Source organism: Serinus canaria, chromosome 6 (genome assembly GCF_022539315.1).
Source record: "Serinus canaria isolate serCan28SL12 chromosome 6, serCan2020, whole genome shotgun sequence".
Taxonomy (NCBI): Eukaryota; Metazoa; Chordata; class Aves; order Passeriformes; family Fringillidae; genus Serinus; species Serinus canaria.
The window spans coordinates 28,299,720-28,317,405 of NC_066320.1; the positions used below are offsets into that span (position 1 = coordinate 28,299,720).

General features: G+C 40.4%; 1 protein-coding gene across 1 annotated transcript; it reads left to right on the forward strand.

The window, feature by feature from the left end:
* Positions 1-242: 242 nt before the first annotated feature.
* On the forward strand, positions 243-16,561 carry LOC103814120 (pancreatic lipase-related protein 2-like). Its single transcript, XM_050976484.1, has 14 exons — positions 243-358; positions 4,049-4,146; positions 6,588-6,636; positions 7,451-7,605; positions 8,607-8,732; positions 10,179-10,313; positions 11,993-12,101; positions 12,719-12,835; positions 12,916-13,038; positions 13,964-14,082; positions 14,795-14,924; positions 15,117-15,228; positions 15,756-15,923; positions 16,430-16,561. The coding sequence occupies exons 2-14, from the start codon at positions 4,144-4,146 to the stop codon at positions 16,491-16,493; spliced, it is 1,410 nt and encodes a 469-aa protein (XP_050832441.1). The 5' UTR covers positions 243-358; positions 4,049-4,143; the 3' UTR covers positions 16,494-16,561.
* Positions 16,562-17,686: the final 1,125 nt, after the last annotated feature.

Here is a 17,686-nt window from a genome sequence, read left to right on the forward strand (position 1 = left end):
GTTGGCTGGGATCAGTGTCACACACAACAACCCCTCTGAGGGGGCTCAAACAGCCTCATTTTGCTTTTCTTCAAACTAACAAAACTTCGGGGGGGGGGGGGGGGATGGGAATGTTGCTGAATTACACACAAGGAGAGACAAGGAAAGGCAACATCTGTTATAGCCAGCATGGAGGGGATCACTCTTACAAAGGCTCTCACTCACCCCACCAAGCCTGTAATTAGACACTGTGTGGGCAGGTCTGCACCTACTGTCGTGGGACTGACTCCAAGTGAAAAAGGCCAGCAGCCACCAGGATTTGACAGGGAGCTGGCTGAACAGAGCCTGCAAAGCACCAACCCCTTCTGCATTCACAGTGGTAAGTGCTGAAAAATTGCTGGGGTTTGGGGATGAGTGCCTGTACAAACTGTAGGTCGGGACTTCAAGGATTCCTTAGCTTAAAAATAGTCAGGCTGAGTGGTGTGGTCTGGGTGAACACGCAAAAAGCAAACAGCAGCACTCAGAGAGGGACATGAGCAGCTACCAGGCTTAAAACTTTTCAATTCCAGGAAATCCCAGTAGGGGATGAGAATTTCTGGGCCGTGACAATGCAGTGCAGCTAGGAAAACAGGGTGGGTTCAGTGGGACTAAGGTAATCTGAGACTGAATATATCCCTGTTTTTAAAGGAAGAGCAAAATGACAGTATTTGCAGATGGTGGCTGGACATTTCTTTTTTAAGGGAAAATGCATTCAAGTAACAACAGAAATTAAAAAGGATGGTAAAACAGGCTATGTATTTAAGCATTATTAGGAGCACTGAAAATTTAAAGGAAGAAAGAATTCTAGAGCTATTTTGTGGAAGAATGTGAAAAATGAGACTTTTTTTGGTAGATTACTGGGCACAGGGGAACATGATCTAGTCATTGACAAGAGTTATTATGCACTTCAAAAATGGCAAAAGGACAGCAGTGTTGGTCTTGGAGTTGACTAAGTTTAAAAGCAGCCTAATCATGGAGAAGAACAGTGGAGATCACCCAGGAAGGACAGACAAGTAGCCAGGTGGTGGCTGCAGGTCAGCTGAAGGCTCCCTGGCCACTCAGAATTGGCACAGCCACTTCCCCAAACTGAATCACTTTTGTTGTTGGTTTGTTTTGGGGTTTTTATGATGCTTGTAGTCAGATTAAATTATTATAATTGTCTCTGTAAACTTGAATGTATGAATACCATGTAAGGTCAAGGTGACAACCCTGTTATTTAGGAAATCTGAGCAAATACTGCAAAGTAGGAAGCCAGACTTGTTATTAAATATGTTTTCTTCACTGTTATCCTACAATTTCTTCAGGTTGATCACGAGTTCTAAGCAACTGACCTAAACAACTTAAATCTTACTGCACCCTCCAACATACCTACCTAACCTTTTATTGGAGCTCTTCCCACATTAAATGCCTCAAGAAAATAATCTGCATCATTGTTCTGAGTCATTCAGGTCAATGTCCCAGTCCACTGTTTCAGATTCAGTTTAAGAGGTCAATTGGCACTCAGAAAAATCTCCTTCCCAGAGCAGACAATGTGTGTGAGCCCTGCCTTGCCATGGTTATTACTTTGTATGGGGTGCTTTGTAGGAGGAAATTTGCAAAAGATTCTTCACATCTTTGCTCTGCTATGAAATTGATTTTTCTAATATAAAATTAGTGGGTTCCAGAGCTGTTCAATTAAGGCCAGTATCCTCCTGCAGAACTACACTGGATCTAAAAGCTGGTGAGAAAGCAGGAAAGGAGGCTGACCAATGCCAAGATGATTTTTACTTATTTTTGCTCATTTGTGTTGAACCAGTGTCAAAGAACCTTCATCCAGGGTCAGGACCCTGCATTGGCCTGTTCATGGGGAGGAGCTGAAGTTTTTAACAATTATGCCAATTACTCTGCTACCTGAGCTATCACACCATACCACCAGCATTTTCCTCAGTACTCTGCACACCACTTTGGAGTATTTGATAATTATTTTAATAGTCTGCTTAAGTAGTGTGCCTGAACCCCTGATAGTGGGCTGTGCCTTGGAAAAATGGTATTCTTTGAGTGCATGTATAGAGTGGGCTGAGCAACAAAATTACATTCAAATAAAGTAAAAATCATATTGTACTTTCAGTTATTCACATATATAATAAAGGATAAATATGTACATGATCCCCATTATGAAGCCTAAAGATACTATTTTAATTTTTTTTTTCATTTTTTTTCTTTTACCATTTAAAGTAATGTTCAATACTTGGGTATGCAATTAGTTCTCTAAATGCCTCACACTCAAGCCATGCAAGAATTTTCTGGGAGAACAAGAATTTTAACCTACAACTCCTATATCCTAAGCATAAACTCTGGATGGGTTCTCCTCCTTTGTATTGATTTACAATTTTAACTGAGCACTGAGCCAAGCTGCTGAAAAATAAAAAATACTTAAATAAAACAGTGGAAAGACAGAACTGCAAAGATATTCTCTGCTTAAAGACAATGCCAGTGCAGGGAATATAGGAAGTATGGTTGCAGTGGTAAGGCAAGAAAAAAATTGAAAAAAAAAAAGAAATCACACATCAAAAAGACTTGAAAGAAGGCAGAGAACTTAAACTTCAGTATTGAAGGGGATAAAGCAGACCTGAAAATTGGAAAGTAGTATTCTCTCAGTTTTATGCATGGAAACAAAAAATAACAAGTTCCTTGGCACTTCAGAAGTCACTACTAATACATTAGCAAGACTTTAAAGGTCTTTGGAGTTACAGCTTCCTCAAATGTTCACCTGAGATCTGCAAACACGATATGCAGCATGACAGCATTTAATTCCCCAAACACCAAAAAACAATCCTACATCCTAAAACTGAACCTTTTTTTTTACTGCACTTTAGCCTAGATGTCAACATTTTTTCAGTCTGAGCTCATGTCCAGTAATATCAGTGCTGAAAGCTGGCATTTAGTGTAATGCCAGAAACTGATTCCTCTAAATCCTTTGTCAGTGATGATCCAGCATGAGAAGTGAGTAAAAACAACCCTGAAGGTAAAAAGCTAAAAAACCAAAATCATGCCTTGATTGTGGTAAGCTCTGATATATGATATGATAATGACATATGATAAGATATTATATGTTATATGACATGATGGTTCACTGCAGCAAGAACTGTACTTGTAAACTCAGGAGCTGCCTTCTAGTTCTTCCAACTAAAGCCTGAAATGTAATAATTACTCAATTTTTAATCTACTTAATCCATGCGTTTAATTTTAATCTACTTAACTGTTGTAGTATTGCATGTTTATAATTTTACTTTCTTAATCAAAATATCAAGTGGCAGAGATCTTCCTAAAATCGTGTGGCTTAAAATGTTGATCTTCTAAGACTGTCAGTTAGTTTGTCATGTCATGTAAGTGAATTTAATTATACAACTTAATCTTTTAACAGTTCTTCACAATTTTTCTTTCATGAGTGAGTGGAGAAACTCTCCTGTGGAGAATTTAATTATTCTGCCTCAGGCTGATGCTGGACTCAAATTCCACAGGTCTGAAATGCCTCAGGTCATTCATCCTAGTTTTTTACCTAATATATTAATTTCCTTCAAATTATGTATCTGGACTTTTCTTACGAATCAATAACTTTTAAAAAAATTACCAATAGTTTTTTTGATAGTTTTTTTTTTTTTAAATCTCAGCTATGAGTTACTGAAGTCCCGTGATTTTTGAATTTCCAGCTCCAAGATCTATTCTACATCAGAACTAAAGTTATTGTCTGAACAGCGAATCACTGTGAATTCTTTATTTCACTGCCTTGAATTCCACCTGGTTTTGGTAAAGATATACAAAAAAAATTGTATTTTCTTAATTCTTTCATGCATTAAATATTTTTCCTTAATTCCAATGCCCTAAATTATACATGTTGACATTATTTTCCTTATAAATCTGTGTAACTTTTAGCCATTAATTCCCAGTTACCAATATTGCTAATTTTTGCCCTCCTGTTTTCTTCTCATTTCTTCCACTTTACCAAGTTACCCATAGGTTTTTAATTTATTCTCTATTCCTTTTTTTTCAGCATAAAGCTCTCTAATTTTCATTAAAGAAAACAGCAGCCATTTTTGTATCCTGGTACTGCCCACCAGGAAAAGAGATAACAAGTGTTATAAGAGAATGGTGAGTAAAATTCTTTGCAATTCAATACATAACAAATATTGCTTAAAATGTTTTTTAAAATCTATTTATGGCAGTGAAATCATTGGGTTAAAATGCTAATAAAGAGAACTCCTGAGATTTGGCCTTGCTTCTCATTAAGGCTCTGTGTGCCTGCTTGTGTGCATGTCCTAAGGAAGGTGTGTGGGTACATGTGTGGGACTTAAAAATACACGGCAGACAGTCATTATGCAGACTTTCTCATATCTCCCCAGCCCTCCACTGTGGCCCATGAGTCACTGATTGAGCAACAGTGTCCTGAAGGTGACTTGATGTCCTGTTGTGAGGAACCACCACTGCTCCAGTGCAGCTTTTATATGATAGGATGGCAGGCTAGAAATATTTGCAATTTTTTTTTCCGGGCTGAACATCAATTTAAGAATATTTAGTGCAGGTTTTGGATGTCTTCTGTGCATTGAGATGCTACCTGAGCTCAGCACTGAGCAGCCTCCTGCCAGCAGCACTGGGTAGGCTGAGCTCACATACACAAACAAGTCCTTCCAGTTCCTCTTGTTCAGCACTACGCCTCCTAAATGCCCAGTGAAAGAATTTTCAAATTGCATGCTGCCTGAACTCTTTTTACATAGTTTTTTAACCTCTTTACAATCTTTTTGTCATTAACATAGACGGATACAGAAAGGCTTCCCACTAAAAAATTATCTTCTACCCAAACTACAACCCTCTTAATTACAGAATGTATCAACACTTCACAATTGATAAAATTTCTGCTACTCCTTTTATTTCCCTGGCCACATGTTCATTTCTATTTTCTGCCTTCAAAGGAAGATCCTTTGAAGGAAATTACTGACCACTTTTATTTAGCAATGATCTCCCACATTTCCTTAAATCATTACTTTTCTTTCAGATTATGGGTCAGAAAAGTAATTCTACTCTCCTTCCTGCTGTAGTGCTCCTGACAGGGACTGTGCATCTCCTAGGTGTGAGGGCTGTCCATTAATACTAAGAAGTCCTGTGGAGCTCTCCAATTCATTTGATGAGCCACATCAGCTGTGATTTTCCTGCACTGTCATCAGGTTCTCATCAGGATGATGGGCACCTTGACAGACATTCCAGCTGAATGGAGCTGCTCCTTTTGGCTAACAGTTGGGACCTCTCTGTTCCTGCCCTTCACCAGCTGCTTAGAATAGCTCCTGATCCTTTTCCCTCCTATTTTACTGCCAGACTTCCTCTCTGCTTTCCACTCTCCTCGAACAGATAGTTTTCCTCTCTGGTAACTACATCAATAAATTAGATTTAGAATCAGAACTGTATTTCTGAGGAAATTTCATGGTTCCTCTCAGCTCTGTACTTTGCAGCTCCTGCTCACTGCTGAGATATTCATCCTCACTCCTCTGCCCTAACACACAAACAAAACAAGCTATTACCAAACAGGGACTTCAGAGTTTATTAGAGAGTGCTCTGACCTATCCTGTTTGGCTTTGTTAGGAAACCATGTCATTACAGCCAGATAATCCCACTTCCATCAAAAACAAGCACAGAGGTGGATCACACATTCCTCCTGTCTCACACGTGTCACACAGGCTTCAGGGACAAATTCTGTAAAATTCCCAATTGTTTCTTCTTTGTTTCTGAAAGAATTTGTAGTGTCAGAGACCTTTGGGGTGTTGTGTTTCTGGCTTTCTCACATCTGTAAAAACATCCCTTGGAGAATGCACATAGTGAGATTATAACTCCTGAATTTACCACTTTTTCCTAATATTTCTAATGAGCTATCCCAATGGCCAGGGGTGACAACTCACATTTTTGGTTTAAAAGTAAAGCAGCGTGTTGGAAATGGGATGTGGGTGCCATAGGAACCTAAAAGAGGAAATTGAGAACAGTGACTGAGGCAACTGAGAGGGGAGGAGGTGCAATTAATGGAAGTTCTGCCATGGAAAAGACCAGTAAGGAAAGTGTACAGGAAAGGAATCTGATCAAAGCTTTTCTTGCAGTGAGGGGCCTAAGCTGCCAAGAGTGCAGACTTCAACAAGTTACATGTACCACTGTGCTTGTCTCACATGTCTCACCTCTCCCACCACAGCTGGAAAAAAAATCAGGATCCTGTGATCTGATTGACTCCAGCAGCAGTCAGCATGCAGTATTGTCTGTGCAAGAAAAGCAGTGAACAGCAAATCTGAGGGGTGGGGAAGGATCCCTACCCTCATCCTACTGGGAACATTCCTCATTAAGCAGCTCAGGGTGCTGCTGGCTCTGGGGCACATTTTTTATGGTCAGTTGGTTTGTCAGGACCCCCAGGTCTCCTTCTGGCTGATGTGCACAGACCAATGTGTGAGGCTATTCCTCTTCAGGTGAAGGTCTTTGAATTTCTCTTTGTATTACACTCTTTTTAAAAGGACAAAACACTCGAAATAAACTGCTTAACCTGTGTATTCAATTTGCTTTAGGTGGTTGGAATGTGGATTGTTGCATTTTATCTCCTTGGCAGAGTAGCAGGTGAGAAATTGTATTTTTAAATGCTGCCACTAGAAAGTGAATTCAGATGAAGTGGTACATAGCAGATGATGACTGTTATTTTCCTTTGCATTGAAATTGTAGTATGATTTGTAGGTCATTGTAGGGCAATGTCTGTTACAGTGCATGGAACTAATGCTAAAAGGCTCTGCTATGTTTAAAATTTATTTTTAAGAGCACAAGAGATATAACTCTGTGCTGAAAATCCATGGAGAAATTCAGAGATATGTGACCTATTTCTATCAAGGTAATGCAAGATTTGTCTTTACATTGCTGCTCTATACAAAGAATTGACCAGCAACAGGGTGCTCAGCACACCAATGCTAAAACATAAAAGTTAAGTGTATGTGAGCACAAGACCCACTTGATCGAGAAAAAACTACTATATTGAAGGGAATATTCACATCATTCTTTGTACAAGGTTACCTTCATTCCCATGACAGACACAAAGCTTTGGAGTAGAAGGTATGCAGGAGCAATTCTAGCAAGCATTTCTTACTAGGCTGTTTTTAAAAAGGAACTGAACTAATCCTTTACAAAGCTAGAAAGTTGTGTCAAAACACTGTGTGGGTCTTTACTTGGTTTATCCTCCTTTACTTGGTTTATTTAGCTCGGCTTGAGTTCCCACTTGAGGCAATACACACAAAGGACATATAAATGACCTCTATAAAAATTAATTTGAAAATCAATCATAAAATTAAATCCTTATTTTTTTGCTTTTCAAACTGCTTTAGTCTCAAATACATCATCAAGCAAGAGAATCATTCATATAAACACGATGTTTCTTCTGCTCTAGGTAAAGAAGTTTGCTACCCCAGGCTTGGCTGTTTTACAGATGACCCACCCTGGTCCGGGGTACCAGGGAGGCTTCTGACAGGTTTGCCTGATTCTCCAGAAGAGATGAACATCAGCTTCTCTCTCTACACCAGAGAAACAGGAAATAACTCACAGGTGACATTTATTTTTAACATTAAAAGCTGACTAGAACCTATAAATATTTGTTAACTTGTTACAAAGTCTGTGTCAGTCACCATAGGCAAACAAGTGAGAATCAGATGTCAGTCTGAAGGTACACTAATGAATATACTTTGGGGTAAAACACAAAAAATTGTTATGAATGAACAATAGGGCACAAGAAATTTCCTGGTATTTTCCTGAAATTTAGGATAGAGGTTATGGCAGACTACCTTTTGCATGCATTAAGTCTCTGAGGAAGGTTGAAGTACATGGGATACACTCAGCAGCAGGTGGCTCAGCACTTCTGGTGCAGATAAAATAAATCAAAATACAGCTTCCACTACTTCCCATTAAACTTTAGCATATCTATGATCTTGGACACAGCCCTTCCACACCCAAACTCCCTGAGCTCACATCACAGCCCATGTATTTGTCTGAAAACAATACAGACAGATAACATTCTCAAGGAAAACATAGATAATTAAGTAGCTTGCAGCAGTGTGTGAAGATCAGCTCCACCCCTGCTGCATGCAGCCCTTGCATGAAGCTCTTCCAGCCTTTCTGCAGTGGCTAATGAGGAAAACAGGCTGCAGCTTGGAAGCAGAGCTGCACACTGAAACCAAAGGTCAGGTCAGCAAAGGACAAGCTGGAGCAGGAATTGTGGAGCTGGTGGGCTGCTCCCTGGAGAAACTCATCACCTCAGGCCAAGAGACACCCTGTGACCATGTGGCACTTTTAGGTTGCTTCATATCCTGCAAAAAGGGTTCTTCATGCAGAATAGGTGGGAGCAGCAAAAACCACAAGGGCTCAGTTTCTGCAGAAACCACAGTGCAGCTGAGAAAGATGAGATTTTTGCTCCCTGAGTTCCAAAACCACAGACTTTGTCCTGTCAAGTAGTGTCCCTTTAGTCCTGAGGCTATAACCTAGCTGACTTTTTTAAATGTTCAAAAGTAGGAACAGGTAAAAACTTTTTTTTTTTTTTTTTTGATCTATAGGTGATCTCAGCGATAAACTCCTCGACCATCCAGAAGTCACATTTTTCCTCACATAGGAAAACCTCCTTCATCATTCATGGATTTGGCAGCACTGGAAAGACAGGCTGGGTGGTAGAAATGTGCTTGGTATGAGACAGTATCCTCTGGTTCCCATCAGCTCTCTCAGCATCCTTTTGGCATTAATGCCCACCATGCATTTTGGAGTTCATTAGGCAGTAGAAGATACAAACCAAGAATTAAATTTCACACACACCAGTGTTCCCACTCAGGAAGATGTAGCATATCAAGGGCCTTTGGTCCCATCTGACAAACCCTGCAGATCAGATCAAGGCAATAACTGAACAGAGCTGTCCCCAGCCTCTATACCCATGTGCAGACATCGGGTTAGACACCAAATCACAGCTGCTCCCAGGAGCAGCAACTGAGCCTTCCTTCAGTCCAAGGGCCCTCCTGACTGTAAAGCTCAAGTTTCAGTCTATAAATACTACCCTGGCTCACCACCATTTGTTCTTGGAGAAAAACAAAGCTAACCCAAACAACAATAAAACCCAAACAAACAAACATAAGAACACCACCAAAATTTTTGCTTTTTGTTTACAGAGTCCGATGGAAAAACCATTTCAAATATGAAATGTGGAAGCTCTCACAAAACCAGCAGAGTGTACCTTGGCAGACAAGCAAGATCTGCTCTACCTGCTGCTGCTTCTGTGCTGGCAGGGAAAAGGCCAAGCTGGGAAAAGACACCACTGGATTTTAAGTCACAAATTGGCAACACTACTTCTGTTCACAAATCTATGAACACTTTTAATCTGAAATACTAAATTTTCTTTTTCTCTTTTTTTCAATTGAAAAGAAACAGCAATTCTTTCTGGCTCTCTACACTATAAACTTATGGTTCCCAGAGGAGAGGAGTGAGTCCAGAATGCATTATAGTTTCACTTCTGTTTTCCTTGGCATTCACCTTTAGCTGTTTCTCATGGATTAATTTTTGTTACCACTCCTTGTTCTATCTCAAACCTTAAGTGAGCCTAATTCACAGAAAACTGTAACTGCAGATTAACATGATTCTTCCACTGGAAAAATCACTATCTCTGCAGGACTCTCTCCGGTACCAAAGTGACCAATGCTTTCTTTGCTGAAATAGAACTTTTCTTCTCTCCTGCAAATTTTTTTGAGTCTGACATGACTTTGACAGTTTTACTCCCAGTTGGTAAATAAGACAGTATGCTTCCTATACAATTCAGTTAAACTACCAACACCCCTCAATACTGTACGTAGAATCTAGTGTGCAGCTGTATGGCATTTCAGAAGTATTTCAGATATAGAAATGGTGTATAAAGTAAAATATTTTTATTACAGTTTTCATAATTGGTTTTTTTCTGAGGAATAGCTTGTTACATTCTGTCTTGTAAGATGTGTTTCAGTGTACAGGCTACAGTGATGAGTCCCTTTTAGTAAAGAATGAGAAACTTCATTATTATGTTACATTTTAATCCTTATTCCAGTTTAAGTTGAATCTCTGATTGCTATTTTGTTTCTTTAAATACTTTGCTTTGTGTGTTCCCCTATCAGCTGTTACTGGAGGTGGAAAACATCAACTGCATTGCTGTGGATTGGAAAGAGGGAGCAAAAGGCACCTACGTCAGTGCAGTGAACAACATCCGCGTGCTGGGGGCTGAGGTTGCTTATTTCATAACAGCTCTGCAGGTAAAAGACCCTGCCTCACCTCCTGCAATTCCTCAGGGCATGTGCTGGGGTTGTGACACTGCTGCCTTGGGTTTGAACCTCGGCCAGTACGGTCAGACAGGGCTGTACAGCTGAAATCCAGCTAATTATACTAATTGCCGGCCCTGTGAGGACTTCTCAGAGCCTCAAAAGACTCAGATGAAGCTGAGACTGAGGAAATGTGCCTATTAATTAGAGACAGTAGGTGGCAACATCTCCATATGATGTTACAGGCAAGCCAGCATTCCATGGAAATGAGGCGAGTTCAATGCTAACCAGAGTTTACCAGCATTATATACCCGTGCCAGAAATGCATTAATACCTCAGTTTAGCACAACCAAAAGGAGCTGCCTTACTTGATAATTCCATGTTTGCTGTCTACAGGCACCATAAACTGTGCAGCTGCCTCCTGCTCCCAAAGGCAGGTGTTTACTTTTGCACACAGAGTGCAGAACTGCTCACCTGCAAAGTTTGTGCAGGAGCATTTGCCACTGATTTCAGAAAGACTCAGAGGTACTTGGAGCAGCTGAAAAATCAGAATTTTGCACTGGACTTGACCCTGGCCAGGAGTTGTTCATCTGAAAGTGCAGCAAGAGGAAGTTCAGAGCCCATGAGGCAAAATGCCAACCTTGCAAGACCCTGAGGCTCAAAGAACACTTTACCAAAATCTAGTGTTCCTTCCCAGGAAAATCATGTGTAGCCTCACACATTTGCCTTCTTGATCTTTCTCCCCTATGTGTAAATATCAGGTCATTTGAAAATGTGTTCAGTTTCTCATTTACTGTCTCTGTTGCTGCATCATGTGCAATCTAGGGCACCCTTTCTTCCCTTACAAAAATGCATAAATGATGCTTAGACTTCCTTGTCTTTTCTCTAATTTAAACATTTCTGGAGTAATTGTCAGAAAGGTTCAGCTGCATTGTAAATGGAAGCACTGCAGTAAAATGTTTTCAGTGGCATCTGACACCTAACAAGAAAGGCAGACAGGCCCATTCTCCAGATCTGCTTTAATTCTGGTACACACATTACAAAACCTAATGTAAAAAACTCAAGCAATTAGCAACTTTTTTGGTTTTGATTGCTACAAAACTCAATTAATATGTCCCCCCTGTTTCTCTTTCCACCTTCAATGCAAGTGTAATATCTCAGCAGTGCAAGCCTTGTGCAGGTGAGACCTGGCAAAGAGGAGAATGGATGTCACCCCACCCGAGCTTGGTAGAGAAAATCTTATTCATCATATGATCACATATTCTAAACAGACATAAAAAATAGACATGTCACAAAAAAACGGCTGCAAGTTAGAATAAATAAAGAAAAAATTAAGACCATTTTTATGGAAGATGACATTAGGCATTGATTCAAATGGGAAAGATGGTCCATATTTTGTCACACAGGATAATGGAATACAGCAAGCATATGCCAACACTGCAACAGTGAACCCTTCATCACTATGCATGTAAAATTCCAGATGAAATCATTTTTCTGTCAATTCTTAGTGTAATTTAAACAGCAATTAACTCAAGGAACTCCCCCTCTCTTTGCTATGCAGAAAGTCGGCCTAGATGTTCCCAGAGGCCCATAATGTCAGACCTTCTCTTTGCTTGTTATTCAAAGCCTGTGTTCTTATCTCCTACCACCACCACCACCACTTTAATGATCAGAAAATGTTCGGATACTCCCCTTATGAAATCCATTTAATTGGCCACAGCCTGGGAGCACACACTGCAGGAGAGGCAGGAAGAAGGATCCGAGGCATCCGACGGATAACAGGTAATGGATAACTCTGCTCACCAAGATGTAGACCTAGCAGTGTGTGTTTAAAGGAAAAAACACTTGCAACACACTGGTCTGTAGACTGAAATTAAATTATTGGCAGTGCTGGAGATACCTGTCATGAGAGCAGACCAAATTTCTGCTTCTCAGAAGCAGGGTAATTATTACATCTTCTTTCTGTGTTTAGGTGAAGTACTCTTTAGTGGAAGGACAAGCATAGCTAACATGGTTGTAGCATTACCATCATTCACTGGGTTACATCAAGCCCCACACACAGACAAAGAAACAAGAACCTTTAGTCTTCCCTATTTACAGCTTTAGAATCCAGTAATAAGTCCAAGGGCAGTAAATGCCTCCTTCCTAGTAATATAATGTGCGATTACATAATCTATTGAAAAAATATTTTACTTCTCTTGGAATAAGTTTTCAGAAAGGTTCACAAAACCATACTATTTGCATATTTTTTATAGTTTGGCTTGGAATTCATCTCATTATTGGGCTCGCCTTTTGCAAAACGAAACATCTGATTTCATGAGTTGGCAAAAGATACATTAACGTGTGCAACACCTCTCTGTCCCTCAACCAATAAATGTGGGGTTTTTTTTTTTTTTTAGGTTTAGACCCTGCTGGGCCCTATTTTGAAGGTACTCCTCCCGAGGTGAGACTGGATCCTACAGATGCAAACTTTGTTGATGTTATCCACAGCAACGCTGCTCACTTCCCTGCAGCAGGTAAGTGCTGCTGTGCCAGGGGGCACCTGCAGGGATGGGCATGGCACCAAGACACTGACACCTTCCCATGCATGTCTCAGGGTTTGGAATGTATAACACCACTGGGCACCTGGACTTTTACCCAAATGGAGGAACTGTGATGCCTGGATGCACTGATTTGATTCCAGAGATGCAACAAAGTGATTTTGAAGCCATCATTGCAGGTAAACATGTAATTCCAACACGTATAATATTTTACATTTGCTCACTTCTGAGACATGAACTGTGAAAATTTCCCACTGGGAGAAAACAGGAAAACAAAATTGCTTTTTGCCTGTTTACTCCTAAGTTAAAAGGAAGTAAGAAAAAACAAAGACTGTTTCAGAACAGTGCTCCACAGAGAACTCTGCAGGGAAAGGAGGTATCATACATGCCTAAGCTTTGCTTCTATAATTTGAAATCAGATGCAAACCCCAAAAAGGCAAGAAGCAGGGGGGTCTGCAGGTCCAACAACCCCAGCAGGAGACTTCCCAAGATGAGAAAGGCCAAATCATGACAGCACCACCTCTGGTTTCTTGCAGATGCTGTAAAGGGCATCCAACAACTCTAAGGCATGAATTAGGTAAAAGCAGTAAGTGTTTCCAGGGACTGTACATGCCTCCCTTCTGAACCTAAAACTTTTCTCTTTTCAGAGATTTTGGACAGTTTGGTGGATTCTCCATGTTTTGTTAAGCCCTTAAAACCGTAACAAATGTTATCTTGCTATGACATCTCATATATAGATATATGTATATATATATGTGTGTGTGTATATATATATATATATATATATATATATATATATATATATATACACACATATTTATGACTGTCTTCTAAAAAGGGACTACTACATCATAGCAAACCAATGCATCTCACATGAAGTCTTAGGGTAATGGTACACCAATCTCCAGACAAAACACAAAAAACCAGCAATTTCTCCTGCAAAGTAAAAATTCAGACCAAAAAAAAAAAAAATCATTACGGGCCCATGCTGTTGTTCTATTGTGTGCCTGAGCTGTTTCCATGGTGAGACAAGGGCAACTCACGCACAGAATTATGGGAGGTCGTTTTATCAAAGCTCATAAACTTTAAACTTTTTTCCAACAGATGCTACACTCTTTGGGGGATGCCACCACTCACGCAGCCATGAGTTTTATTTTGCAAGTATCCTCTACCCCACTGGATACCTTGCATATCCCTGTGACTCATATGAAGCCTTTAAGAAAGTAAGTGTTTCAGCCTGAGAAGGGCTGAGGTGTAAAGCAAATATTCCAGCTCTCTGGAGCAGCCAGCACTTGGATGCTGGTGGCTGGGGTCCCATGAAGTGGCTGGGTAGGAGAAAGCACAGCACACAGCAGTTCCACTATTCCACTCTGGAAAAGGAATCCTGAAGCACAAATGCTGTCACCAAAATACTGGAGACAGAAATGAAAGCTCGTGGAATTCTCACCCCAAACCTTTATGCAAAGGGAGTGTAAATTAGGTAGATGTATCCTACTAATTCCTACCTTTAGATCCTCCAGAATCCTCAACTGCTCTATAGTTTGCATTGGGCACTGATTAGAGCACCTAAATACATTTATGAACATTGCTCCTTTCATTGTCACCCATTTGTGAATGCAGGCAAGTTCCCCTTGACTAGGAAGGCAAAACTGGCCTGTACTTTGCAATAGAATCTAACTGAAAAACATTTGAGCTAACAAGTTTCAGGCTATTACCATACACAGCCTCATTATTACCAAACCTGCTCATTCTGCACCCTCTTGGGTGCAGGACCCATTATCTAAAACAAGTTTGTCAGGTTTTGGTGTTAAGTTAGGAAAACACACAGTACTGCGACAGCTTTGCAAGATCAAAACAGCACCTGGAGCCTTAATTTCATAAGGGCTAGCATAAAAAATAATATTCCTCAATAACTGATGCTCTTATTTTCCCTAGGGAATCTGTTTCCCATGTCCACAGGAGGGGTGTCCAATGATGGGACACTATGCTGACAGATTCCCAGAAAAATTGAAGAGGATAGACCAAAAGTACTTTTTAAATACAGCAGCAGATGAGCCTTTTGCAAGTAAGTGGAGAAGGTTTGTTACAGTTGTACACAAGTTAGAAAAGTGCCTTGATGTGATTTACAGCCCTGCAACTGTGCTGCGTCTATGAATAACTGCTAACAGTCTGACAGAAAATGCTACATGACTTGTGCGATGTAGCATTCAAGCTCACCAATGATAGCCTGGATTTATTTTTGGTTTTATTTATGCAGCTTGGAGACAAAAAGTATTTATCAAATTGTCTGGTGTAAAGAAAACAAGGGGAGACATAAACCTGGTTTACTATGACACACAGGGGAACTCAAAGGAATATGAAGTGGCCAGGTAAGTTAAATTAATATTTTTCTGCAGTATTTAATGCTACTAGCATCAATCTACATACTTTCCATACATCGAAGCAGTGTTAACACTCATCCTGCATTGCAAATATTCTGCTTCACATCAGATAGGAAAGAAGTTTTTACTTAAGTAAGAACCATGAGGGCAGATGGATGGTTGTAAGAAGGAAGTGGAAGGCATCTCCATTTCCATGAGTTCTGTGTTTCTGAACTCCAGGTGAGTGATCCCTGCAAACTCAGCACACAAGGCCTCTGGGGACAGCCCCAGTCTCACTCTTGTCACCTCCCCATGGCCTCCTGCCACGGGCACATTTAAAGTGTTCTGTACTGCTTTTCATCCTCTCCTCTTTCAGAGCCCTGGTGCAGTATCCTGTGCTCTTGCAAAGAACACCAAAAATGCATATTTCTATTGTAAAAAAAGGGAAAACCTGAAAATATGTAGAGCATGTGATTTATTTCAGTGATCTCTGAACTGTTAAACTTAGTGATGCCATTTTTGCCTTCTATTTGCAGTGGAGACCTCTCTCAAGATGATGTTTACACACAGTATCTTGATGTTGAAATCAACCCCAAAAATACTACAAAAATTGAATTTCGCTGGAATAAAGCCATTTTCTCTCTGCTCTGGGCAAGACTGGGAGCAGAAACAGTCAATATAATACATGGAGCAGATGGACATAGGTAGGTGTATCCCATTTAGAGGTCAGAAGGCAAGAGAAAAAACCCTGTAAGAAAAGATGGAGAAAAGGTCTTAAATTTGACACATCGTTTGTAATCAATAATGTGAATTTCAATAAGGAAACATACAAGGCATTGCACTTTTGACAGAAAAAAGACAGAAATATCCGATGTTTGACTATGCACCAGGGAATAACTGTCTGGGAAAGAACACAGAAATGAAGAATTTGAAATGTTTAGCTTTTCCACAGCAAAACAATGACAAACCAAGATAAAGGATATTAAACCTCAACTTTTACAGCTGGTCCCCAAAAGAAGGAAATTCACCTTGGTACTATTCATAGCAGATGTTAGTAATCTTAGTAATCTTTGCAGCAGGCTATTAGGAAGTGGGATTATGGGTTGGACTAACAACCCTCAAGGTGACAGCTGGCATCCTTTCATTTTCATTGGGCAGAAAGAGATAAACAGAGATAAATCTTGATTTAAGCTTTTTTTTTCCTTCCCAGGTCAACTTTTTGTGGCCATGGAACTGTGGCATATGGAGAGCCTCAGATACTTACACCTTGCTAGAGGTCCCCAAGGTCTGGACATGGCAGCTGAGTAAACCCAAACTCTTGTGCATGGAGATCTTGGCACAATTAAAGCAAATTTCAAAAAAATAAATTGTTGTTCCCTTTGGGTTTTTTTAGCTCTTTGCAAATACACGTGTCAACGTTTATCATGTTTGAGCCATGTTTATTGTGCTTGTAACTATGGAGCAAGCAGAAATCACAGATACTAAAATGCATTTCAAACACTGCACAGTCTCACTCTATCTGTTCCTCAAGGCAAGAACTGAGTTCCACCACACCGAGAGATAATCTGGGATATTATCAAACACTCTCAAGGCAACAGATGTCCTCAGAACACCCCTGCAGGTCTGAAACACCTCCTTTCTGCAGCCTGTGCTGCTGTTCAGGGTTTTGCAGCCCCACACAGGAGCACTGCGCCCAGAAGACACTCTGGGATGGGGCAGGAGCAGCACAAGGCCAGGTGATTCCTGCAGCAGGTGAGCCAGCCCCTTGTACTGCACCTGCCTGGAAAAGGCAGGCAGGGCAAAGCTCAAGTGCCCCCACTTTGGAAGGAACTAAACACTGAATCCCAGCTCCTGGATGCTGTTTCATTTCAAACACAAACATTTGCAGTTGCCTCTGAGAGTCCTGAAGAGAAACTCTGAGGAACCAGGTTTGCAAAACCTGGGACTGACCATTTCACATTTCAAATGACCATCACTGCTCTGCAAAGCACAGCATGAGGGAGCCTCCTGCAGCTGTAAGAGACCAAGGCAGAGGATATTTCCCAAGTATAAAACCCAAACTCTGAGCTAATGAAGAGGAAGAAAGAGTTAATAATTTATTAACTCCCATTCCCCCATGTTTGCTAAACGAAATACAAGCACTTGGGAAGATAGAGTTCTAAGAAATATGAGAAAACATTTGAGTGTAGACTTTAAAATGATTTTCTTTTAAAGAAAACCCCCAGCCCAGTTGTATCCTTGATTAAACACAAGTGTAAGAAAAATTAATTAGTCTGAGATTCACCCATAGAGACCTGCACTTCTGAGTCACCAGAAATCCAGTCCTCTCCTCTGCCTGCCTCCTATTCCAGACTACACTTTCTTCAGGACTGGAGAAACATAGCTGTGCCTTAATTTATTACTTTTTTTCTTTCTTAAATCAAAACCCATCCTTCTTCCAAAGCCCCCAGCTGTGAGGCCACACAGA

Bases quoted from the DNA above. Each gene is read 5' to 3' on its own strand.
- LOC103814120 (XM_050976484.1), top strand. The intron at 6,637-7,450 runs GTGAGAAATTGT...CTTCTGCTCTAG, and splicing joins TCTCCTTGGCAGAGTAGCAG to GTAAAGAAGTTTGCTACCCC. The intron at 8,733-10,178 runs GTATGAGACAGT...TTCCCCTATCAG, and splicing joins GGGTGGTAGAAATGTGCTTG to CTGTTACTGGAGGTGGAAAA.